Source organism: Musa acuminata, chromosome BXJ3-11 (assembly GCF_036884655.1).
Source record: "Musa acuminata AAA Group cultivar baxijiao chromosome BXJ3-11, Cavendish_Baxijiao_AAA, whole genome shotgun sequence".
NCBI classification, from domain to species: Eukaryota; Viridiplantae; Streptophyta; class Magnoliopsida; order Zingiberales; family Musaceae; genus Musa; species Musa acuminata.
The window spans coordinates 2,419,299-2,444,714 of NC_088359.1; the positions used below are offsets into that span (position 1 = coordinate 2,419,299).

The 25,416-nt window shown below is 43.7% G+C and overlaps 3 protein-coding genes and 1 pseudogene across 4 annotated transcripts; 3 read left to right on the top strand and 1 right to left on the bottom strand.

Moving 5' to 3' along the window:
• Positions 1-66: 66 nt before the first annotated feature.
• Positions 67-2,309, top strand: LOC103970304 (short-chain dehydrogenase TIC 32 B, chloroplastic). The gene is made up of 8 exons (XM_009384028.3): positions 67-344; positions 417-648; positions 751-830; positions 895-1,051; positions 1,150-1,231; positions 1,359-1,446; positions 1,521-1,567; positions 1,645-2,309. Exons 1-8 carry the CDS (start codon positions 221-223, stop codon positions 1,870-1,872), a joined length of 1,038 nt encoding a protein of 345 aa, XP_009382303.2. The 5' UTR covers positions 67-220; the 3' UTR covers positions 1,873-2,309.
• Positions 2,310-4,876: 2,567 nt separating this feature from the next.
• On the bottom strand, positions 4,877-12,895 carry LOC103970857 (uncharacterized; annotated as a pseudogene).
• Positions 5,091-7,290, top strand: LOC103970305 (laccase-6). Its single transcript, XM_009384029.3, has 5 exons — positions 5,091-5,222; positions 5,312-5,463; positions 5,544-5,788; positions 5,859-5,987; positions 6,054-7,290. The coding sequence occupies exons 1-5, from the start codon at positions 5,103-5,105 to the stop codon at positions 7,112-7,114; spliced, it is 1,707 nt and encodes a 568-aa protein (XP_009382304.2). The 5' UTR covers positions 5,091-5,102; the 3' UTR covers positions 7,115-7,290.
• A 3,884-nt stretch (positions 12,896-16,779) lies between the features above and the next one.
• On the top strand, positions 16,780-18,860 carry LOC135652766 (dof zinc finger protein 1-like). 2 transcript variants are annotated; one of them, XM_065173989.1, is made up of 3 exons: positions 16,780-16,991; positions 17,511-17,668; positions 17,750-18,860. In XM_065173989.1, exons 1-3 carry the CDS (start codon positions 16,968-16,970, stop codon positions 18,468-18,470), a joined length of 903 nt encoding a protein of 300 aa, XP_065030061.1. In that variant the 5' UTR covers positions 16,780-16,967; the 3' UTR covers positions 18,471-18,860. The 2 variants fall into 2 exon arrangements, with proteins under 2 accessions (XP_065030061.1, XP_065030060.1); XM_065173988.1 differs by having other exon boundaries at positions 16,782-16,991; positions 17,511-18,860.
• Positions 18,861-25,416: the final 6,556 nt, after the last annotated feature.

Genomic DNA, 25,416 nt, shown 5'->3' on the forward strand with positions numbered 1-25,416 from the left:
CGTTCATTTCCCCGCTTCAGTTATAAATGTGGAGCGGCGCCTTTCCCCTTGTATCTGACACTCGAACGAGGCGTAGCTCCTTCCAAAAAGCAAAAGCTCCTCTCTCTCTCTCTCTCCCTCTACTCTCTTTTCACCTCAATCAAACCCTTGTGACTTTTTAAAGTGAACCCGAGGGAAATCGACACACGACAGAGGAAGGAAGAATTGAATCGGAACGCAAATGTTCGAGACGGTAAAGTACCTGATCGGATCCACCGGCGCCAGCGGCTTCGGCTCCAAATCCACCGGCGAGGATGTCACGGCGGCGGCCCCTGAGCTCGGCTCCATCACGGCAATCATCACCGGTTGGTAAATCCATTTGATCGACAGAAAGAAAGAAATAAGAACTGTGCTGATCAATGTCTTACGATGCGCAGGGGCAACGTCGGGGATCGGGGCGGAGACGGCGCGAGTGCTGGCGATGCGGGGGGCGAGGCTGGTGCTGCCGGCGAGGAGCCTGAAGGCAGCGGAAGAGACGAGGGCGCGGATTACGGGGGAGTTCCCGGGGGCGGAGATCATCGTGCTACCCCTCGACCTCAGCTCCCTCTCCTCCGTCCGATGCTTCGTCTTTCGCTTCCTCGCCCTCGACCTCCCCCTCAACCTCCTCATGTACGCCACCTTTTAATATCTCTTCCCCCAATCTTGTTTTCACCTCCCCCTCTAATCTCTCTCTGTGTATGAGATTTCAAAAACTAACGGTGAATTTAACAGAAACAACGCCGGGAAATTCTCCTACGAGCACGCCGTCTCCGAGGACGGCGTCGAGATGACCTTCGCCACCAACTACTTAGGTCTTCATCCAGCTTATTATTATTATTATTATTATTATTATTTGGTGGTAAAACTTTGTTTTAGGGCACTTCTTGCTCACCAAGCTGCTACTAAATAAAATGGCGGAAACGGCGAGGGAGACGGGGATCGAAGGTCGCATCGTCAACGTCTCGTCGAGCATCCACGGGTGGTTCTTCGGCGACTGCCTCGGTTATCTCGACCTGATGACCCGCAAGAAAGCGTAAGCTTAACTAATTCCATTAATTCTTCCTTTTTTCTCTCGATCGAATTCACATATTCTTAAAAGGCCACAGAGATCTTCATTTTGTTGGTGTGCAGACCTTACGATGCCACGCGAGCCTACGCACTGTCGAAGCTCGCGAACGTCCTCCACACGAGAGAGCTGACCCAAAGACTCGAGGTTCTTCTCCGCCGTCTGACCCATAAACCTCTGCCCATCACATGCACGCGTGCCCCATTCCGATGCCCATCTTCTTATTACTATCCTTATTATTAACTGGCGTCGGTTTCTTTAATCTTGTCCTCAGCAAATGGACGCCAATGTGACGGCCAACTGCGTCCATCCCGGCATCGTTCGCACTCGACTCACCCGCGACCGGGAAGGCCTCGTCACAGGTCCTCCTCTGCCCTGCACACTTGTAAGACCTTTGATCTCTTACTCGATCTGAAATCTTCGCTACCGATGGCAGATCTGGCCTTCTTCCTCGCGTCCAAGCTCCTCAAAACCATCCCTCAGGTGAGTGCGCCCGCCCAACTCTCGCACGTGGTCTTGGCGAGAAAACAGAACTAAGGAGTTCGTCTGGCGCATCGCAGGCAGCAGCGACGACGTGTTACGCGGCGACGCACCCGCGGTTGGAAGGCGTGTCGGGGAAGTACTTCGCGGACTGCAACGAGGTGTCGCCGTCGTCGTCGGCGTCTAGCCCGCACGAGGCCGCCCGGCTTTGGCACGCCTCGGAGGCCATGACGGCCCCGAGGCCCGACCGGACCTGGTTCGGGCTCGAACCGCCGCTCTCCTCGGACAAACCGCACGATGAGATGTGACGCAACGCATCGAGAGAGAACCATATGCATAGTTGACCTACAAAAGAACAACACAGAGAGAGAGAGAGAGAGAGGATAGGCGAGGGAGAAGGATACGGAAAAGAGTACCGCGGGACAGCAGCAGCGTAGGTGTGCTACAGGAGTCGGATCATAGGAGGAACAGCCGGCCGTACGTGCAGTGGCGGTTCCATAGAATAAATAGGTAGCTTCTTTGCATCATGGCGGTATTATTATGTATACACATATAACAATATAAAAATGTAGTTTAATAGACAGATAAAAAGAAGGATGAATAGTAGTGTTATATGGGTTAGTATATTAGAAAAGGTTATGATACACCTATCATAAACTTACGAAAGATATCAGAGGTGTGTGTCGCCCTTTTAGGTATGGTTACTTTTCCCAAGAACATATGGTCCTCCAACTTCTTTCTTTTTCGTCCTTTTCTTCTTTAATGATTTCTCTTTTTTCCCTTTTTATATCGATTGAGAAAGAAAATTTCTATCCAGTTATGGCTTGCAGTCAGAGGTATTAATATTTTCATGTCTCACGCCCTATATGATATATAAATGAAGAAGAAGAAGAAGAAAAGTGCTCCCAACGCAAAGTTGATTGATGTCTGGTCCATCGATGGTAGGCATGTCTTTTATCAGATATGTGGCATCTCTTAACGCCTTCTTTATCGAGTCACGAGATCATTTTGGACCACATTCACATCATTCTCATGAAACTCCACATCATGCTTTCCACTTCTTTTCTGGAGGACGGAGGACGATAACAGAGACATATATATGGCACGCACTGTAGGGTCTGATACCGTTTAATTCTGTTAGGACTATCACTGTTCCATCGCTTTTTCAGCACTTACTTAATTCTGGTTCATATCCTTTTTTATATATCAAATTAATAAAAAACAAGTCCGTTTAATTCATTGAAACGATCAATATCAATTTTATTTTGAAAGAAAAAAAAATCATGTTTTTTGTTTCTCTATCATTTTTGCACCTCATGGATAATACCTATGAACAACTTATATTGGGTCATAATAATTTGTACTTTCATTTTGCTTAAAAGATGTTTGGAGGAGAATTTTTTTAAAAAAATTAATTAAAATTATAAATAAAGATTTAAAAAACTCTAAATGTAACTAAATATATGATTTTTTTTACAGTAAAAGTGTAACATCCCATTAGTCCTACATCCGAAGTGGGCAATGTGTATGATTGACTTATATGAGTTTGATGAGTGTATTATATTAACTCCTGCTTAAGTATTTTGGTTCGTGGTTGAAGGATTAAAATGGAGTTATTAGTCAGTCGACTCATCAGACTCGGATCGTAACATCTGGTATCAGAGCCATTTACTATACATATCATTATTGAAATATGTATAAGAATTTATTTTAGTTTTTCCTTCTCTCTCATTGGATCATTAAAAGTAAGTTCATATCATCAAAATTAACTAATTTATCAATAAAATAGTATCTACCTTCAAATAAGTTAAGAAAATATACAAACAAGAACGAGAACATAAATGTTATCAATAAAAACACAACCAAAAGCAAATTGGACGTGTGACAAAAGCACAATATCGAGACATGAGTATAAGACCAAATGATATTAAATATTTTATTTATTGTACAATAAAAAAAAAAAGGGTCTAGATAAAAGAAATACCACATCTTATACAATGCATTAAGGACATACCAAAATACGTTTTGTCGTTGATGGCTCGTGCTTAGGTGGATCATGTTAGATTCCAAAAATTCGGCAACAAGAATTTTCTTTATAGTCATTTGAAGAAATTAATCTAGTTTCTTTTTTTTCTTGGACAATAATTTTAAAGGCTTATCCAAACCCTTTCTGCCTTTTTTTTCCTTCATGTCACTACTAATCATTATATTATATTATATATATATATATATATAATTCAATTTATATAATATTGCAAGATTAGTATCATAACTTAATTTGATGTGATAATTGATCTATTAATTTGATGGGCATGAATTATCATCCAAAATACTTTAAATTAAAATTAATAATATTAATCCAATATATATTTAGATTAATAATAATATGTTCCATCAAGTTCTTATAAGTGAATTTAATTTAGAATGCTGATGACATGTTAGTCATGTACTTTTTCTTTTTTTTTTATTGATCCCTCTACTATAGGGGGGGGGACTGAGACAGATCTATTCTGGAAGAGAACTATTAGCAGGGAGTAGTGCACCAAAGCTGGCCATTAGCTCTCATCAACATGGGTTTTATGCTAACTGCTCATTTGACAACTCGTGTCATGTGGAAGACATAAAACAGAGCTGTAATGCTAACCAATAGTCTTCCTCTAATTATGTGTGTTGAAGAACCAAATAAACTGATAGTGACAGCTAATTCTTCATTAAGAATTTAGATTTAGATAGATCTTGAGTAACAACAACTCCTAATGTTACCTTCGTTTGTCCTCTTTGGCTCGTCAGATCTTTTACTACAGAACTGGAAGATTTCTGGTTGTATAATACAATCGATCAAATCGAATTAGTGGCCTCCTAGTAGTTTAGTTGCAGCATGCAAAAGAATGAGCAGAGAGGGGTGTGTTTCAAGTCAGATTCAACATCATTTGAGACCTCATGATTTAGAAGCAAGATTAATCTTCTCTCTAATATTTTAATGTTAATTGTTAGAAGCATAGGATTAGCTACATAAAGGGAAGAAATATAGTTCATGAGCTACAATTAATGTGATTATTTTAATCAATCACTCATGCTTTGAGCTGTTGCAGGCCATATGTATCACATTCTGCATCATAATGCATTCATTATAGAAGTCCCGAAACTTCTCTTGAGATCTAAAAAGTTTGCATCATGAAGTATGGAATCGGAGCTTCTTGCTTGGAGGTGCAGTTGGAATTTTTTGATGCTACTGAGTCAATGGCTGTGACCTGTGCCACTTTGTATGTGTTCAACTGGTGTTATAGTATTATTATTCCTGGGGGCCAATAGGAGGGGGGAGAAAGCCACCAAAAAAGCTCATAGAATAATGATCTCCATGGCACTACAGCTCTTCCTGACAGACTTATAATTGAGGGACAACGTGCATGAGGCTTGCACTCTCAGTGACCCACCTCTTGCCAGAGCTCGTACAGAGCATCTCTGCTCTCATGCACATCTGTGAGCAGTAGGAGAAGGTCGCTTTCCCTGCTCCTTCAAGTCCATTGCAACCCCAGAGATGGCTTGGTCTTCCTGTCTTCTTCTATGGCTGAGCTTGTTGCTGTCGTACTACGTCCCCCTCAGCTTCGCTCGCGCGTATTGGCCTGTGGGAGCTTCCACCAGCTTCTACCACTTCAAGGTCTCACTCTCTCTCTCTCTCTCTCTCTCTCTCTGTTGCATTCATTGCAAGCTGCTTGTAAAGAGATCTAATATGTTGTTGTCGCGAAGGTTCAAACCCTAAGAGTTACCAAGCTGTGTAAGACGAATGACATCGTCACCGTCAACGGGAAGTTTCCAGGACCGGTGATTTATGCGCAGGAAGACGACCGGGTCATCGTCAGGGTCACCAACCAGACCCCTCACAACATCACCATTCACTGGTAATCTTCTTCCTTTGATGGTTCATCGTCTTCTCTCCTCTTCTCAGCCTCACATTGTTTTGGTGGTGTTCTTGTTCCAGGCATGGAGTGAGGCAGAGGCTGTCGTGCTGGGCGGACGGGCCGTCGTACATCACGCAGTGCCCCATCCAGGCCGGCCGCAGCTACACCTACGAGTTCACCTTGGTGCAGCAGAAGGGCACGCTCCTGTGGCACGCTCACGTCTCATGGCTCCGCGCCACCGTCCACGGAGCCATCGTCGTCTACCCCAAGACCGGCGTCCCCTATCCCTTCCCCCACCCCTACGAGGAGCACAGCTTGGTCTTCGGTAACGTCTTCCCTGATCCTTGAGTTGAATTCTCGAGGCCAGTTGGTGATGATCCCACGATTGGTGACAGCGGAGTACTGGCACAAGGACGTGCTGCAGCTCGAGGAGGATGTCATGTCGAGCGGCGGCGGAGCTCCGCCGGCGGATGCGTACCTCATCAATGGCAGCCCCGGGCCGCTCTACAACTGCTCGGCCACTGGTAAAACTCCTCTGAGCTGACGTCTACCTGAAGATAACAACTTGATCGGGTTCCACCTCTCTGCAGACGTCTACGAGATCCCCGTGGTTCCCGGTAAGACCTACCTGCTGCGGCTGGTAAGCGCGTCCCTCAACACGGAGCACTTCTTCGCCATCGCCGACCACCGGATGACCATCGTCGAGGCCGACGGCGAGTACACTAAGCCTCTCACGGTCGACAGCCTCATGATCGCGCCGGGGCAGACCATCAACGTCCTCGTACAGGCGGACCAGCCCATCGACACGTACGACATGGCCCTGGCACCCTTCATGTCCGCCCATAACGTCCCCTTCCAGAACACTCCCGCCGTCGCGCACTTCCGCTACTCCGGAGCCGGCCCCGAAGCCCCGAGTCGCCCGCCCGAGTTCCCGGCCTTCAACGACAGCCTCACCGTCGACTTCGCGCTGAACAACCTGCGAAGCCTGAACGACACCGGCGTTCCCCTCGTCGTCGACGCCAACCTGCTCTTCACCGTCGGGTTGACCGTGGAGCAGTGCCACTCGTCCCACCCGAACGTGAGTTGCCAGGGGCCCAACGGCGGAGTCTTAGCTGCGGTCATGAACAACATCGCCTTCGTCGAGCCGATGGTTTCGCTGCTGCAAGCCTACTACGACAACATGAACGGCTACTACACCGAGGACTTCCCCGGAGTGCCACTGAAGAACTACGACTTCGTCGATGGCGCGACCAACGACACCCAGTCGTTGAACGGGACGAGGGTGAAGGTGCTGGAGTTCGGGAGCAGGGTGCAGCTGGTGTTGCAGAACACAGGGACCGTGGGCACCGAGAACCACCCCGTCCATCTGCATGGCCACAGCTTCCACGTCGTCGGCCACGGGACCGGCAACTACAACCCGATGACGGCGAAGCTCAACCTGGTCGATCCGCCATACATGAACACAATCGGCGTCCCCGCCGGAGGATGGGCCGCGATCCGGTTCGTCGCCGACAATCCAGGTGTTTGGTTCGTGCATTGCCACCTCGAGGTGCACGCGAGCTGGGGGCTGGCCATGGCGTTCGTCGTGAAGGACGGAAATGGTACCATGGAGTCGCTTCCTCATCCCCCAGCGGATCTGCCAAGGTGCTGAGCCACGAATTCCACAGATGTAAAGGTGTTGCACATGTTGGCATAAATTTATTTGCAGAAATAGCTGTTCTGCATGTTAGTGAAGAATACTTATTGGACATGTACTACTGATAAGAGGGAAACAGAGGTAAGATAGAAACCGCACCGGTAAGGTGGCTGAGATTGTCGTCGTCTTCACTTCTCTTCCTTCCTTTTTTTGTTCTTGATCGATCTGATTCTACTTTTCTTCTAATCATCTGATGGAAGAATATACAATGTTAGTCTAATAGATCTACCAATAGATGAGAACATAGTTGAACTTTATCTAGACATGCAACATCTTTCATGATCTAACAGAAAGGGTTTAACTCACTCTTGCCAGAGAACAAACAACCACCTAACAACACGCTGGAGAATCTATTTAGGAAAAGCACACGGCTCACAGATGCATCTGAGAAATCCATCACAAACATTTGGCATCACCACGTTAAGAAATCAACCACTTTTAAGGACAAAAAATGAACATCTAAATTTCGATAAATGAAAGAATTCAGTATAATTAAATAAAATTTGTTTATCAAACAGTAACATCTACCCCCGACTGCCTCAAGATCTTACCTGCATTGCATAGTTCCGTAAGGATGTGAACCTCCTGCACTTGCTATGATCTGTTGATGCAGCCACGATATTTGAGGACCTCCAGCACATATATACAGTAAGGCATTTTGGCAGGAACAATGAGCATGTGATCCCGCACAAAGATCGCCAGATGATTCAGCTGCATCAACTTTGTCAGTCACTCGGTTTTGATCGAAAAGGTGTGCCACATTACATCGACCATTTCGATGGTGAAATTAGTCATATATGTACAGGCAAACCAAAATTCTCATAGGATCTGATCCATCCATCACATCCAGCAGTTAATATTACCTGACCCCAGGCATGGGAGGTGTTCTGGCAAGATGTCTTCAAGAACTTGTACCGGGATTTGGACACGCTAGATGCAGCACAATTTGAGGGAAGTTTCTCCTCTGGCCATGTTGCTGAGCTCTTTGGCAGAAGCTCTGAGAAGAAATCATGGCTCAGCGTAAAACTCCCAGATGGTGATAGGTACTGGATTTATCACCATCTGAATCTTGTAAATGACATTTAGATTCAGTCTCTGTGACTCCAGATTGGTCACCGTTAACTTGTTGCGATTGGAAAACGTCAGAGGTCATAGATATCCGATAACTGGATTCCAAACCATGCCAAGGTATTGCAATGGAAGCATTGGTGGAGAAGAAACGCTCACAAGACCATATGCTCTTAACATGGTTGGACATACGAATGTCATGGCTAACATGGCTCCAGACAGAGACATTGCAATCCTCACTGGCAGAGATGATATGCTGGCCATCTGCAGTAAAAGATGCAGATATCTGACTTCTGGTATAAAAACCTGAAATAGAAATTGACATATGTGAGAACTGATGGACAAAAATCATGGAAATAGGTTAACGTGACAAAGAGGATACCCCTGTATTTGGTGACCAAGTCAACACCATCAAATATTCAAATATGTGAGTCTGCAGAAGTGACCATCAATTTTTGAGGATCCCTTGGGCAAAACTGGAGGTGAAACAAAACCAAAGTGCAGAAATGAGAAACTGGAAGAGAGCACATAAGAACTTTTACCAATTGTGAAGAATTGATGTTCCGTGGAAGCTACCTGAAATCCAGTTATCTGATTTATAAGAGACTTTTTTTTGCCTTGAAAGGAGATCTGAGCTACTATTTGAAGATGATTATCTGTCACAAGGATAATGGGAGCAGTAAGTGACCTCATACAAAGTGCTTTAAATATGTAAAGAACATCACTGTACATCAATTAAACAAGAGTCTGTAAGAAAAAGGAAAAAAGAACATAGTGCCAATAATAGTAGTATTAGCACAACTTTGAATATGTGTGAAACTAGGAAGCAGTCTATTCCAAAGACAAATCTTATATTCCTTGTTTGGTGAAGAATCTTATAATAATGGTAATTCTTTATCTCATAAAGATAAAAGCACAGAGAAATGTGCAGAAATATACTACATCCAATTTTAACATAGTAAATGCAAAACCAGCAAAATAGGTGTTGGAAATAATTTTAGTGACCAAATATTTGTTAGCAGATTGTATTGGGTAAACAGATAAAGTCAGGACAATTGCAGCCAGAAGTATTGATCAGTCCAGATGGAATGCAATAAAAAAAGGTAACTAATAATGTAGGAGATGCAAGAAGAGATTTTTACAGAAGACGAAATGGAGCAAATGAATCAAGATGGTCAAGAACTTGTGGCCAGGATTCACCAAAGTGGTTACATCCATTAAAAAGCCAAAGTCATATGTTTGTCTTTGCAAGACAAATGACCACATTTTCAGGCACGATAGACTTCTCTGAAGACATGCTACACTAAATACACACATGCAACAATCTGAATAATTGTTTACAGAAGACCAGATGAATCAAGATGCTCAAGAACTTGTGGCCAGATATTCACCAAAGTGATTACATCCATTAAAAATCCAAAGTCGTGTTTGTCTTTGAAAGATAAATGACTGCATTTTCAGGCAGGATGGCCTTCTCGAAAGATATGCTACACTAAATACACACACATAACAATCCAAACAATTGTTTTCATTGATGATGTGTTTAAAGTTCAAGGTCCCGAACATATTAAGGTTCCACTACCAAGAATATACATCTTCATCTGAAATTTGTGAGGCTTTCCAAATTACAAATATGTGGAACCATTGGAGCTGAAGTAGAAGAAAGTCCTTTACCATATAACTTGAGATATACCCATGTTCAGATGGCATAGTCAATAAAACAAAAATTGTAACCAAAGGTTGCCAAAACAACCAAATTAGGTTCCTCCTAGAACTATAACTATCAGGCTGAAATATTCTAACAACAACAGCAACATGCCAGAATATTTCGACAAGCTGAAATATTCTAACATATAACAAAAATAATAAGATAGGATCCAAGTATCGCTCATGCAATGATATGCAAAATGCAAACAAAATAATTTTTATATTTGTTAACAGGTTAACATTTACCTGGTGCATCATAAAAACAACAACCACCCGTCAGGGTCCCTACAACCACTCCTTGTAAGAACCAAGAAATATTACTAAATAGATTTTCTTGAACATCGATATTCGAAAATGATCACAAGCTGAAGTGACTAACATATACCTTCCCATTGGGGCGGAAACAAACTGCAGTGACTATTTCCCTAATATCAACCCAATCCACAACTTGACCTCTTGAAATATTCCAAATACGAACTTTCCCATCTATAGATCCACTTACGAAGTAATTCTCGTCAGTAGGATTATATTGAACACATGTCACTGATTATTTATTTGGCAATAAAGCAGAATAAATCACAATGACTACAACAAAAGGATTGACCTGAAAAAAAACACAAACATATTTTAACAAGCAACCACCATAGTTGATATGGGAGAAAACTTTGAGGCAGCTATCAGATCCAACTTGCCATAGTCGAACAGTTTTGTCCTTGGAAGATGACAATAGATGCTGCATGCAAATAACTTAATTCTTGGGATGCTTGAAAGCAAAAGTGAGAAATGTAAGCTTAAAAATGAGCTGCTAAAGATGGTTGCGCACCTTATCCGATGACCATGAAAAATCCAGCACATCTGCATCATGCCCAAGGAATGCATGCAGTGGTTTCTCAGATAACCGAAAAACATCAGGGGGGATAACAACACAAGCAGAATCCGCACTTCTCATCATATCCCTGGACTTGAACGTGTTCTTCTTATCAGCATGCACTGGAGTTAATTCAGCACTATGATTCACTGTGAAGTATATGCAAGAAGGATCATCGTCAGGGATGCTAATTTCATTTGTCCTTTCACAAACCATGACATGCCACACACGCACAATCCCTTCTGCACCTCCACTAGCTAAATACTGATCATCAGGGCTAAACTTCATGGTGAAGATCGCACCATCATGTGCTTTAATATCTTGCATTTTGTAGACCGCAGAGAATTCCTTGGACCGCTTCCCACAAGGCTTAACGTTCACTCTCCCAGACCCAGCAATACCACTCTTATCGCTGTCATGAAAAGATGAATTACTCTCCTCACCTTGCCTATCCACAATGCAAGCAACAGCACCCAGTTTCCTCAGCCAACCAGGTCTCTTCCTCCTCACTGAACTGTCAGACTTGCTTGAAGCTTTATCTTCTCGAAGCATGAGCTGCTGGTTTCAAGATGATGGACCCGAACTTCCCTTGAATTCATCAAATGGTACAATATGATTTGAACCAACTTTAGGAAGACTCACGAATCTATCATCCAAATTCTTGATTCTGTACACCAAGCACTCTTCCAAGGCCTCGTTGCAGGATGGGTGCTCATCCTCTGTAGACCCGCTGGAGATTGAATACTTATTATCTATATCAAAGCCTCTCATTACAGACCCAGAACTCGACATGATCCCATCAGTATCTGTCTGTATCTCATCATCGACCTGCGTTTGTCCACCCGGATCAGAGGAACTCAGAAACGAGCCGTTCATGAGATCTATGCTCATCCATCTCATGAACCTATCTCGGCGTTCCCTCGCGCCATCGGAACTCGTAATCCAGACATCGCACAGGGGACCTATCGACCCTTGGCTAACGAACTGATCTTCCAACAAGAAATCATCCTTTGTTGGGCTGCCCAGACACGAATCGAACACGGACAAGACGTCTTCCTGCGACTCGAAGAACAGATCCTCCTCTTCTTCCTGAAATATGAAACTTAGAGCCACAATTCCTCATTTCAAAACCATGAAAAGGAAACGGATATCATCTCAAGAAAAGAAAACCATCAATGCGATTATAAACTAGTAAACACGACCTTCATTCCCTCGGCTGCGGAATCAGTTAAGGGGAGATAAACAAAGCTCCACAATCACCATAGAATCAGCAACTAGGGTTGCTTTGATTGCGACACTGATCATAAGTAGCAACCAGAGGGAATGAATCGTGACGCCCGGTGCTTCGTTATAGTAAACTAAGAATTCATTGATTGAAACGGAAATACCGACTTTTCCAACCCATGAGAAAACCTCATTCCCCAACCAAGAAGACTCCTAAGCCCTAATCTCGCCAGGGAATGATAGGGATCAAGATTCGATTTTGATGAATAGGAAACAGGAATTTAGACGAAAAGAACAAATTTAGACCCAAAATAGACAATCCACCACAACATTCCACGTACGACGCCGAATGGAACAGGAGCACCTCACCTGGACGCCCATCGGGTTCGGAGAACACCCGTCAGCCATATTCCGCAGCAATCCCGGCTCTCCGATTCCCTCCCTTCCCTCGTCCCCGACCCAGGTAGGGGACTAAAAATTCGATTCCCAGCAATTAAAAATAAAAAATCGATATTGGAGTAAAGAAAAAAGAGGGGGGCGAGGGGGGGGCTCGAGTTCCGAACTCGCGCGGCGGGAAGAACAAGGTTGGGAGTGTTTCGAGTGTACCGTCCTCCTCCACGTTCGCTCACACTCGCTCTCCGTCCGATGTATGTTATCTCGATTCGCTGTCCATTCTCCGCGTGGGTACTGCTACGTCCTATTTCATCCTTCTCTCCACCTCCCGCTGCTGCCGCTGCCTTCCCTCTCCCTCTTTCTTTATCTGCGGCCCGCTGCTGCTGCTAGTGCCAAAATCCGATCCCATTTCCTCTCTCGCTCGACCAAAAGGCGGAAATCGCCTGCGGCCTACTGCCTTCTTGCAGAAATGCCCTACCGGCATAGATGGAACCACGTATCAGCTACTTTAAAGTTAAGCATAACTTAGATAATCTTGATTAAGAGCTTAAGCCCCTTTTAAACCCAATGGATAAACACGGATATTTACAGACACGTATTCCACTATTGATCCCTGAACGCGAGGCTCACACGTGGTCGGCGTCCACCGATAGAAATCTCACGCTTTTAAGATGCCGCACGAATCTTGACAGGTGCCACTTGCGATCCATGTAGGCACGTTCCAAGGTCCCAAGGGAGCATCCCAGACGTCCATCGAAGTCTTTGTACGCACTCGATGATGACAGCAGATGCCACGTCTGGTAATTTCAAATTAGATAATCTTGATTAAGTTCTTAATCCAATTTTAAAGGTAATGGATGAACACACACAAATATTTACAGAAACGTATTCCACAATCCACTATTGCTCGCTAAACGCGAGACTCACACGTGGCCGGCGTCCACGAATCTTGACAGATGCCACTTGGGAGCATCGTAGCCGTTCATCGAAGTCACTGCACCCGCTCTCGATGATGACATTTCATCGAGATCGTGCGCGAATCGCAAAGCAATTGCCACGTCGATGACGGAGAACGTAGGGCCGAACGGTAATTACACCATACGTTGAATTACAATAAGAATAAATAAATAAATAGATAAATAATAAACAGGGAGAGGTTTAGACTCGGACGTCACGACGGAGGGGGGAAGGGGCGGTGAAGCTTTAGCTTGGAGAGGACGCCTGTGTCCGTGAGATGGTGAACAGGACAGCGTCCCAACCACCGTCCATTTCCTTCTTTGGGGTGGTCGGTCGCAGCCAATTCACGAAGTGAGCTATGATTTGGTGAGCCCGCCACCATGAGCGCATTGCTCAACGAAAGAAGAGAGGCACCAATATGTCCCTCGATAGTAACTTGTTCTCTCTCATCTCTGTGCAACGAGCACAAGGGAAGGCTATGTGTTGGGTCAATCAATCTACAGAACACTGAAGAACCTCATGATTCGAGTGAGCCAAGCAGTAGGAAACGTGACAGTGGAATGGAGGATCCAAGATGGATACGCTGTCGGTCCTACACTTCCTTTCTTGGGCAACAACGTACCGTAGCTAACAAGTTGTGAGATGCTTTCCTTGTTTTAATCATCTCTTCTGGTTCTCAGGTATTTTTCTCAGTCAAAAGAAAGAAGAGAAAGGCTGTTAGCTTCAGCATTTAATGGTCCACTCGATGGCTTCTTCGGAACAGCCGATGATGTCAAGGCGAAGAAAGCGCAATGACAACTTCAACGTTGAGGTGCAGTCGGCTGACCATTTCAATTCCCTGCCGCATTTCTTCGCATCCTTAACTGCTCCAACGAAAAGAATTATGGTGCTCACGTAGTTTGCCCATCGTGATGCCTTTTGGGCGAGGTAACCTTGAAGTGGTGGGTGCTGTGAGAAGGGACGCCGTGCGCAGGGGTGAGGAGAGGATGGGCTGTTCATGGCTTCTCATCTGCAAAGGGGACAGGGATGGGGAGGCTGAGTTTGACTTTTTGTCCGTTCTTTTTCCACACTATCAAATCTAACAAGGATTTGGTTGGACTTGGAAGCCGCCAGCCACCAGTGGAGGAACAAAATCCAGATAAAGTTTGGCCTCACAATGTGGCTTGATTTTTGAGGTTCGCATTCCGGCTTTTACGATTCGGTGGTGGAAAACACTTTGAACGAGAAAATACACCTGTTCGTATCCACACACACGGCTGTGGGACCATGATAAAAATTCTGTACTTTATTATACGAAATAGTTACCTTTAAAGTACTCAAAGGACTTGAATCTCTCTCTCTCTCCCTCTTTTTCTGTGCAATGGACAGTGTCAAAAGAATCAGATTTGGTTCTCACAAGTATGCTTTGGTGATGCTGTAGTTGAGAATTCAAAGAGTTCCACCTGACGCACTTGAGATAGGAAACTAAAAAGAGAATATAACGAAAAGAGAGTGAATTCTTGAAAAAAAAAAGACAAATTGTAACTCAGATTTTTAAAAAAATTTGTAAAGTATTTCATTTTTTTAATAACTATTTTACTTTTGGCTCCCTCTGTATCTGTCGTCATCGTTGCCTTCACCTTCATCTCTCATCTCTTCTCGTCTGTTTTATCAGATTTATTATCATCTCTATCTCTATGCAATAAGTGATGATGACAGACCCCATCAGACCCTCCCTGTCACAACTATTATCGTCGTAGCACCCTCTCTTTCTCTTTCGTTACTTGAGAATCATCATCGTCTCTTTAGACCTCACTGAATCCTCTCCTACATGACAGGCGAGGATGATAGGGGTGACCATGCACCCTCATTCATAATGCGAGGACGAGAGAGGTTCGACAAGATAAAACAGAGGGGAGGTAGTGGCAATGACGAGTCCATACGAGTATATTGGTCTTTTCAACAAAATTTTTTTAAAGATATTTTTTTTTTCAGATTTCATCCAAAAAATAAAAGACTTAATCGAAGAAAAAAATACTTTAAACAATATCATTTCATACATGTATATATAAAATGAGAGAATCTATAATAAAAGACAAATATATAGTTTACCTGATTTAACACTTTATGAACGTCGAAGAAAAATATCTCATTCGGACTACTAACTATTTGTTTGTAGATGTGTTGTGTTGTTCATTGCACCAAAACGAGAGGAGATCAGACAAGAAGAGCAACCAAACCCAGCAATGTGGCCTGTGGTCGATGACCATTTCCTTTGGTGGAGGATCACCGAGTCACGGATGCACCAAACCCATCCACTAAGTCCCAAATGGAGGTACAACCAACGCCATGGAAGACGAGAACAACAGCAGCTAGCACGAGAGCACTAAGGAATCGGATTGACAGTGGCGGATCTTGTGACGTCTGTGGAGTTGCCATTTTGCTTGGTCTGCAACCATTAGAGTAAAGTCTCAACCTCTGCTAATAGTCTTCTTGCTAAACTCAACTCAGTGTCCATCGCATTTAACTATGAATTAGACAAAGAAACGTGCACGAGTCATTTCATGACTTGCGCGATAACTGTTCGCTATTTTGTCAGAGAGAACACGAGAAGAAGAAGACCAACTTGGAGATCAGTACCTTTAAGATTTGGTAATTAAGATGTCTTTGTCCCTTCACGTAATTTAGTTAATTGAGCCATCTCCTTTCTACAATAGCTTTTAGATCATTAATAATTAACATAAAATTATATCAAATCTAATGAAGATTATATTAATATTGTAAAACCAAGATGACTAAGATTATAGAACGTCTTATGTGTAGGATACCTTTAAGGTTAAAAATAAAATAAAATAATTATATGACGATCAATACTTTTATAATTCCGAGAAGTAATAATTAAAATTATATACATATAATTTATGTTATTGAGATGAAAATATTGAGATTGACGTATGGAATTATTATGAAAATAAAAAATATTTTATTCATGAATAATTAGGGTATCGATTCGATAGAGAAGAAATAAATGATGATCTAAGAAAATTAATAAAAAAAATATAAATATATTGTTAAGTTTAGAATGGTGACAAAAAATCTGATTGATCCCGAATAGTTAGGACTTATAAATTTATTATTATTATTACTAAAAAATATACAATTTTAATATCAACCAGCCCAATTATTCTTTTTCTTTGTCAATACAATTCCGGGAGGACCCATGTGTCACGTGGATGCGCGTGCCACGTCATCACGCACTCATGTGGAACAACCGGGTCGTACGGCCTTCCCAAGTCGCTGGTACACCATTGGCAAAAGTGTGGTAGAATCACACACAGCGATCTGGAAAATTTTGACATTATAATAGCAGCCAAAGAATCATATACACGACTTTGAACAATAGAAATGGTTTCCTTTCTCTACCACTCTCTCTCTAAAAGCTACGGAAGACAGCACCACCACATCACCATTCCACTGCCGCAGCTGCTTTGCCGACTCTTCTAAGTATTCCTTGTCTCGAGACACCTGCTGCTTTCTCTTCTTCTCGTCGTCCCTCTTTGGCTTCCTTCTGGAGACTACTCCTCGGCCCGGGCCTTGTGAAGCTTTCCCTGCATGGATACTGCTCCGTGGCATCAGGTAAGATCCATGAGATCGAGATCTGGTTGTGCTGCACCTCGGTTTTGATTTTATGTTGCCTGGTGCGGATCTTGGAGGACACGGGTGATTGTGGATCTTTGTGTTGGAAGCTTGGAACTCTTTCAGAGATCTTTTATGGTGCATCCTCTCCTTTGCTCGTCTTTTCCTTTGGCTTTTAGCTTTCAATTCTCTCGTGCTTCCCGTCTTTAATCCTTGAAAGCAGCAAATCACTTTCTTTTCCTACTTTTCCTTCTCTCTCTCTCTCTCTCTCTCTCTAGCTTGTGCAATAAAGCAGTGACATGATAAGGGTTGTTTTGCTTTGATCTTGTTGATGCATAAAGAGCATCTGATCTCTCTTTTCATCGTTCTTTTGCTTTGGTCCCTTTCGTCTTTTTCTTTGCCTACAAGCTTCTGTTTGATGTGTCTGTTCTTTGGAAATCTTATATATCTGTAGTAAGTATGTGTTATCCTTGGATAGCTGCGCCTAAATTTTTCTTATGGGGATGTGGGTGTTGTCAGGACATAGGGCTGGTGAAGTCGATGGAGATGGTGGCCTCCTCCTCCTCCACCGTCACCACCACCACCGCCACTGCGAGCAGTACTTTCAGCGCAGCCAGGCCTCAGGTGACGGAGAGGAGGATCAGGCCGCAGAAGGAGCAGGCTCTCCACTGTCCCAGGTGCAACTCCACCAACACCAAGTTCTGCTACTACAACAACTACAGCCTCACTCAGCCACGGTACTTCTGCAAGACCTGCAGGAGGTATTGGACCGATGGGGGGTCCCTCAGAAACGTCCCCGTGGGTGGTGGCTCAAGAAAGAACAAGCGGCCCTCCCTCTCCTCCGCCGCCGCCACCACCAGCGCCACCTCCGCTACCACCTCTTCCACCGCTGCGACCTCCTCTATAGTATCAAACCCCAAGAAGCTACCGATTGACCTCATCCCCCCTCGCGTTTCCCTCTCTGCATCTCAGAAGTTCCATGACGGACAAGACCTCAACCTGGCTTTCCCCCACCACGGACTCCCTGAGTTCAACGGCTTCCCCGGTTTGGAGAGCAGTACCGTCAACAGCAACAGTAGCGGTACTGGAAACTGCAGTAACCCATGCAATGCTGTTGGTGCTCTCTCTGCCATGGAGCTACTGAGGAGTGGCATGACTATGAGAGGGCTCAGCCCATTCGTGACGATGCCACTGCCGGAATACCCGACCGGGTTTGAGTTACAGGAATTCAGAGCTCCTGCACTTAACTTCCCGATGGAAGCTATTGCCGGAGGCGAAGGAAGAGAAGGGAGCAGTGGTGGGTATGGGGCTCTGCAGGGGGTGCAGGAGAGCGCCGGTGGAAGGCTGTTGTTCCCCTTTGAAGATGTGAAGCCAGTGGTCCACACAAGCACCGCTGCCGAGTTCGAGAACAGTCGGGGCCATGGTGGCCATCCTCCTGGTTTCTGGAACGGGATGATAGGTGGAGGCGGCTCATGGTAGAAGAAGCATCTCGTGATCTCAACGAAGAAATAGAAAGGCCAAAAAAGAGTGCGTGTTTATTTATTTGGTTTGATTTCAGATGATGGTGTTGAATGACTCTGTCTGGAATTTGCTCGGGACCAACAGAAGGCAAGCGGAAGCATGCATGCAGTTCCTTCTCCTCCGTTTCTTTCCATCACAAGCTTTTCCTTCTCCTACAGTCTCCAGTTTATGTGATTCTCATCACCATGGACATGTGAAGCTTCTTTTTAGGTTGGCTTCAACAGGGTGTGTGATCAAAAGAATTTTCTGTCCTATGATATCACCTTTTGCTTGTACAAGAAGTCATAAGAATTTGCATCAGAGTATTGACCAAGAGTGGAACAAAGAGGAAGACAACCATCTCCACGATATGCACTTCTATTTTTCTGGCTTTCTTTTATCTGTCATTTTTCTTTGCCATCTGCACCAGCTCTGAGATGTCATGTCTCATCATCCCAACCGAGATTCTTCCAGCTATGAAACCACTAAGAGCTGCTTAGAGAGAAGGAATAAGTAGGTATAGTACTTTCCCTTCACATGGATTATATATATATACTCGTGTTTGGTTATTTAGAAGTGGCAGCAAAGGCCACTGTCATATTATTATATCGGAAAGCACATCCCCTGATTCCTGCACCCACTCACATCACACCTTCTCCATGTATGATTACCATTGCTCGTCTTCCCCCTCACAAACATTCCCCTAGGGATGTGGGCTGGAGAATGATTCCCCATTCTTTTGATGCTGACACCATCTTGGACTGCATGTTACTTAAGAATGCAGATAGATGATGACCGCCATATGAGCTTGAGAATGCTGGCACCATCAGAACCTCTGTTTTGTCGACTTGTCACTGACATTCCAGTCCTTCACACGATGGATTAAGTTAATCTTTCCTCTCAAACTATTGTGAGAACTATGAAGAAGCAGGGTAGGCATCGAGTAGGGCGTACCACCCACTCCATGTCACCTCGCATGATCATAATGATTTGGTTGATTTCTGGCTTGCTGCATGTGAATCCATGCCCGGTAATTGCGCCAGGAAATGAAATGGTGGACCTCCCAAGCAGTCTCAGGCTCTCTGAGCTCCACTCTCTGGTCTCAGTACGCCTCTGTCACCATCCCTTCTTCTCTCGACCACAGAAAAAGCCATGGATAATTTGCCTTCTCTACTTCTTCCTCACCTTCGAAAAGAAGGTCACCGTAGAAGAAGACATCAAGGATACAACGTGTGATCGAAGTCAATGTGCCTTTACATAGATGCATTAATGTCATCTGACAGGAAATCCATACAGTGATGCAGCCGAGGGAGTCGAAGGATGGGCCATGACAGGAAATCTGCAGCTACTGCATTGAATGTTTGGTAGCACCACTTCCGAATGCAGGTTTCCATGTTCCAGTTCTGCTGTACGGGTCACTAAGGATCAACACGTCAACTTGTCAGGCCTCTTATTCCGGTGCTCTGTGTTCTCTCGATCTCCCTTCACTTCGCTCGGAACGTATAAAGGACTTGATGCAATAAGAGTGAAAGATCGCGAGCAGTACGTGATCAACTTCGATCAACATCACTCACCGAGTTCCGAGGCTTCATTTGTCTTCATGCACCAAAAACAACGTACCTGATAGAATGATCTCTCTCTTTTGGCACTCTTCTTTTTCCCATGGGAGTCCCCTTCACCGGACGGTGACTCAGCATGCGATTCCTTCACTGAGGAGCACTGCATTAGTGTCTCATTTCATTTATTAGCCACCTGAAGTAGGAGGACATAAGTTCGGACTGGTGCATGCAATCTGAATCGATCGAAAAAGTATTATTATTATTATATATATATATATATATATATATATATATATATATATATATATATATATATATATATATATATATATATATATATATATATATATTCCTTTTTGTTGAATGAGATTTGAGTAAAGAACTTAACATGAAGACAGCAATATTATAGATAATGACAAAATTCACAGTGTCCAATCTCCAACATCAGCACCATTGAAATGGAAATATTCCATTGGAATAATATTTTCATAACCACTTATAAATAGGAAGTTTGCACTATAAATAACAAGCTTTTTTCTACTTTCTCTCTCCATCGGATCTTTATATTCTTCATTTTGAAACTATACTAATCTGAACTTCGGAGAGGTCAGGTCAGGAAACTTGATGATGATGATCTTCTCTTGTACGCATCGAAGAATCGAAATCTGAGAGATCTTTCCATCCAACTTAATATAATATGTTCTACCAACACACTATTGGCAGCCAAAAAAAAAAAAAGATTAATTTGAGAGAACATTGTTTTCTGATAATGGGCCGGGCCTTTGATATATTTTCCCCTAAAAGAAGCCCATGAACATTTCTCAACTTGTTCATGAATGTAAAGAAATGATATATTTTTGAATTTAAATTCATCAAATAATTGATGGATTGAGTGTGAGGATTCAAACCCTTGGCCTATATAAAATAATTCAGATACACATCACCAGACTAGTTGATTGAGCATGGATCTTATTCGATTATCGAATAGGTCAAGTAAACTTTTATGCAAACCAAGGAATAAGTTGTGTTATATGGTTTTGGAGGATTAATTGTTTGCCTCATCCAACTATAGTCTTTGCATTGATTCCATAGCCAGGCATTAGATTATATATGATAATCCATCAACAGGATGGAGATTATCTATCTATCTATCTATCTATCTATATATAGTTCTAAAAGATGACAGTACTTGTATATACTGACGTCCACCAAAATAATATAGGAGGAAAGCATTTGATATAGCATTTCATGGACTACTTTGTAGTTCCTCATCATTCACTTTCATGGCAAATCCTAATCTTGTCTCCAGCTTCATCATTCACCACTTCTTCCTCTGTCTGTTCTTTCTCCACCCCGTTCATAGCCTTGTACAGTATGCATGGGATAGAACTACCGTGCCTTTTGGTAGTACAGCAGCAGCAGTTTGTACATTAAGAGAAGTTGTGTTGGATGAATCTAAGAACTTTGAATCTAATTTAAATTAACTATTCTAATAATCTCTTAGTTTCGTATACTTGTAATGATTACTAAGTTTGCCTGGTTCTCCCAATTTTTTTTTAACAAAATAGTGAGATTTTCTCGTACAGTTGGAAAATCTCCAATCTATATGGTAAAAGATTTATCGGGAGGATTCTATAAAAATATTTTTGAAGTTAATAATCTTATAAGAGTCTAATATATTTATTATTATTATTATCTTGATTTGAGTATTTTAAATTAAAAATATCAAACAATGAAGCGAGTGCGATAGGAAGAGAACAAAAAGATGGAACAGTGCAAAGCTAAAAAAGCTGCAAGCAAAGATTAAAGGAAGATGAAGGGAGTCTCATCGTGTCTCATCACCGCGTTAACTACTCGACCTGCTTACTGCTTACGCTACCATGGCCTCATCATCACCACCATCATCATCATCATCCACGCAACACGTAATTATAGCGAGTGTCCTTTGCCACCCTCCCCCCACAACCCCGGCGGCCAAAGCGCTGCTGCGCCAGCGGCGCGGCTCGCGGACTCGAGATTGAAGCAGGCCGACTGGGAGGGATCACGTCACCCTCGCCGACAAGGCTCGTGGTGGGCCCACGGCGCTTGCGTCTAGGCGGCGGTGCTTTTTTCCGGCGTCCCTTCTGAGATGACGTATTCTAATCCCCCTTCTTAATCGTGTCTAATTTTGGTCTGCTCTGAACGGTCTCGCACGGCCAATCCCTCCGACGTGCGGCTCACGCGTCGTACGAAACTCTCATATACCCGTTCATCATCGAATGAGGAACTTGGTGTGTAAACGTGAATCAAGTCGACATTTTCTCAGCTTGGTGGATCTAATCCGTCATCCAGAAATGATGAATGACCTGAGGATTTGTCATCGTCACCACATTCCTTTTGCCATCTGTAGTCGCATCCAAACATCCACATCGCGAGTTGGTGGTCCTCAAATCCCCCAATCGATGCCGACCGGTCTAAAGAGCCGATCCCGCGGCGGTGTTGCCGATGCATGTGTCTGTATTACTCGTTCAGGGTGGTCCACGGACGCAGTACCGCCCCAAACCCATCACCATCGTCGTCATCTACCACCTACAGTCCATATGCACCGGCGGGCGCGTGGGCGTGGGCGTGGGCGTGGACGCGGCCCACGCCCTCCCAGTCTATGCTTCCATACTTGCATCTCGGCATCCTCTCTTATCTTGGATCGGAACTCTTCCTCAGAGAGGGGGAGTTCGTGATCTCCACGGCACTCTCAACCGCACACTTCTCACGTTCTGGATATCAGCTTCCTCCTCCCAATTAAGAACTCCAGCATACGTGCATGGAGATCGCTACAAAGGCATGAACTGTTGTTCACAGTGATCACTGGCTGCCGCTTGAGGAAATGGCTACACGACGTGACCATCCACCTGCGTTCCTCCAAGCAGAATCAAACAACCGTGTTTGACTTCTCAGAAGGAGTGCAAGCTTGTGCAATTAATGCGACCTCCAACACGCTTTTTGAGGCAACCACGCTTGTCATCTTTATGGAAGGAGCCAAATCTTCCTTCACATTCCACAGGAGAGGCAATGCCACATCTTATCCACCATTTAAATCGACTTCAAATTGTTTCTTGTCTTAAATCAAGGTTTTCCTCCCACTCACAATGGTTTAGTAGATTCTTGTTCCATATTAGGAAGAGAAAGCTTTCAACCTCCTAATCTTGGCTAATCCACTCCTATCTTGACCATACAACATGAATTCCTGCACGGGTGCAAAGTAGGAATGCCATTACCTATTAGAATAACAATTAAACGCTTGCTACTAAGAATTCAATCATCATCATACGAGAAAGTAGACTATAATTCATAGCACAGAAAATATATGTGGTGGGGTCACCTGAATCTACTGAGAATGTGATGATCGTATTACACCATTAAATCTCTTACATGGTTTTGATTACCATATGCAAGTATGAGATCTTAATTATGGCATGGTGAACATGATTGCTTCGCGAAAAGGAGCTTTAAATGCCTTCCATTGTGACACAAAGAACAGTGTCATTCTGCTAAACCCTAATGTACTCTGCTAGTTAGAGATCTCTAACGATGCATCACGTCCATCGATGGCCGTAGTTGATTCTAATGGACTCGCATCATTGTCTTCTACGATAGGACCATTCATCCCTAGCAAAACCTATCTGCAAATATAATGAAACCAAAACGAAAAAGAGCAGCACTTTCGAAGTCATTGACCTTGCTGTGAACGACCATGATGAGGGGGAACATTTGCAGAGCTTGAGCAGACAAAATTATAGGGCTTGATGCCAAGAATAATGGGAACAGCTTTATGTTTGCAGCAGCTGGTGTTGGTACAGCAATGAAGTGCTCTCTCTCTCTCTCTCTCTCTCTCTCTCTCTTGCTACATATCCAGCTTTATCGACCCCTAAGATGATGATGATGGTGGTGGTGGTGGGCAGGTTAGGGTTGATCTCGCAGGTGCAAATATCCATGAAATAATTGCCAAAGCTGGCATCCAAACCGAGAAAGAAAACCTAGAAAATTCCCTTAGTATATAGGCTCTCAATCATATGTGAACCGAGATGATTGGATCACCAAGAACACAGTAATCACTTGCGGCTGTCCCCCCTGAGAGTCTCTGATGAAGTCAAAAGCCAATAAGTTCCTCTTGTGGGGCTGTAGGTGTAAGTCGAGGACTATCAATTGCCAGATAAGTCTATGACGACATATCTTGGTATCTATATATGTATCCCTTTGGTACGCAACGTTCTGTGTTGTTGGATATTTCCTCGATCCCTTTCTCTTCTTTTTCCTCAAGACAAGGGAAAACAAAGGAAGAGGAGGGAAGTGGCGCTGTCAAGGTATGAATGAACGTTTTAGTCAAGATTCCTGCACAATGTGGGGCTCCAATTACTGGAGAGGCGGAGATATCTTCTCCGGTCTTAACGATAGTGCTCAGGCCATTGCCATTGACACACATTATGTGCTATGATGGATGATCCCTCCGCTATCTGTTTGTGGACCTCAGACACCTCAGTCTCTGTCCAATTCACAGAGAGAGAGAGAGAGAGAGAGAGTAGGTTAGCTACTCAAAGCTCACAAACTATATTGTAATACGTAGATAGATATGGTTAATTACCTGCCTCATGCACCCTTGTGTTTCATATCGAGGCTTCGGAATTGGTTGCTGGGAAGAGATACATGCAACTTGGTCGGCCTACATTGCCTGCCTCATGCAGTAAAAAGATTGACCTGTCCGACCACTGTAGAGAAATTGAATTCCAAAAGAATCCTGGAACATGCTACGGAAGTTTTCAGATCATGTCCTTTCTCACGTCACTGGGTAAAGTGTAGCAAGGTAAAAAGCCTGCTTGCAAACTCCAAAGCATCAACAGCGATGAGCAACCATAAGCTTTCTTAGGGTTGTCCAGTGGGAAGCGACTGGTTCGGTGTTCTTTGGTGTCAAAGCGAAGTTTAAGATGAACAGAAACTACTGAGACGTCTTTGTGGAGTTCAAGAAGCAAAAGAAAAGGATGCAGGACAGAGAGAGAGAGAGAGAGAGAGAGAGAGAGAGAGACTGCAGTCCGCACATTCAAACACGGTCAAGCTCTCAGAGTATAAAGCTTTTGGGAATTGGGCTTTGTCGTATCATATGTTGTTGATAAGACGTAGAATGTCTCTGTTTTCCTTTGAAGTGAATATTATTGTATATTTGTAAAAGCTTTTTCTCCATATTTGTTTGACATTTAAATGATTATTTTTGACATAATGAGAGGAAAAAAATGAAAGCAGTATAAATCTGATACGGTAATATCAAATTTAGTGACAGTGATATACATGGAAACCGGCTATAGCAGGTCATGGAACCGGCAGCTGCAGGTGATCAT

Excerpts from the sequence above, each read along its gene's own strand:
- LOC103970304 (XM_009384028.3), top strand. The coding sequence starts at position 221 with ATGTTCGAGACGGTAAAGTACCTGATCGGATCCACCGGCGCCAGCGGC. Across the intron at positions 831-894 it reads CTTCGCCACCAACTACTTAG|GGCACTTCTTGCTCACCAAG; the intron begins GTCTTCATCCAG and ends ACTTTGTTTTAG. Across the intron at positions 1,568-1,644 it reads TCCTCAAAACCATCCCTCAG|GCAGCAGCGACGACGTGTTA; the intron begins GTGAGTGCGCCC and ends GGCGCATCGCAG.
- LOC103970305 (XM_009384029.3), top strand. The coding sequence starts at position 5,103 with ATGGCTTGGTCTTCCTGTCTTCTTCTATGGCTGAGCTTGTTGCTGTCG. Across the intron at positions 5,223-5,311 it reads CCAGCTTCTACCACTTCAAG|GTTCAAACCCTAAGAGTTAC; the intron begins GTCTCACTCTCT and ends GTTGTCGCGAAG. Across the intron at positions 5,789-5,858 it reads GGAGCACAGCTTGGTCTTCG|CGGAGTACTGGCACAAGGAC; the intron begins GTAACGTCTTCC and ends GATTGGTGACAG.
- LOC135652766 (XM_065173988.1), top strand. The coding sequence starts at position 16,968 with ATGGATACTGCTCCGTGGCATCAG. Across the intron at positions 16,992-17,510 it reads ATACTGCTCCGTGGCATCAG|GACATAGGGCTGGTGAAGTC; the intron begins GTAAGATCCATG and ends GGGTGTTGTCAG.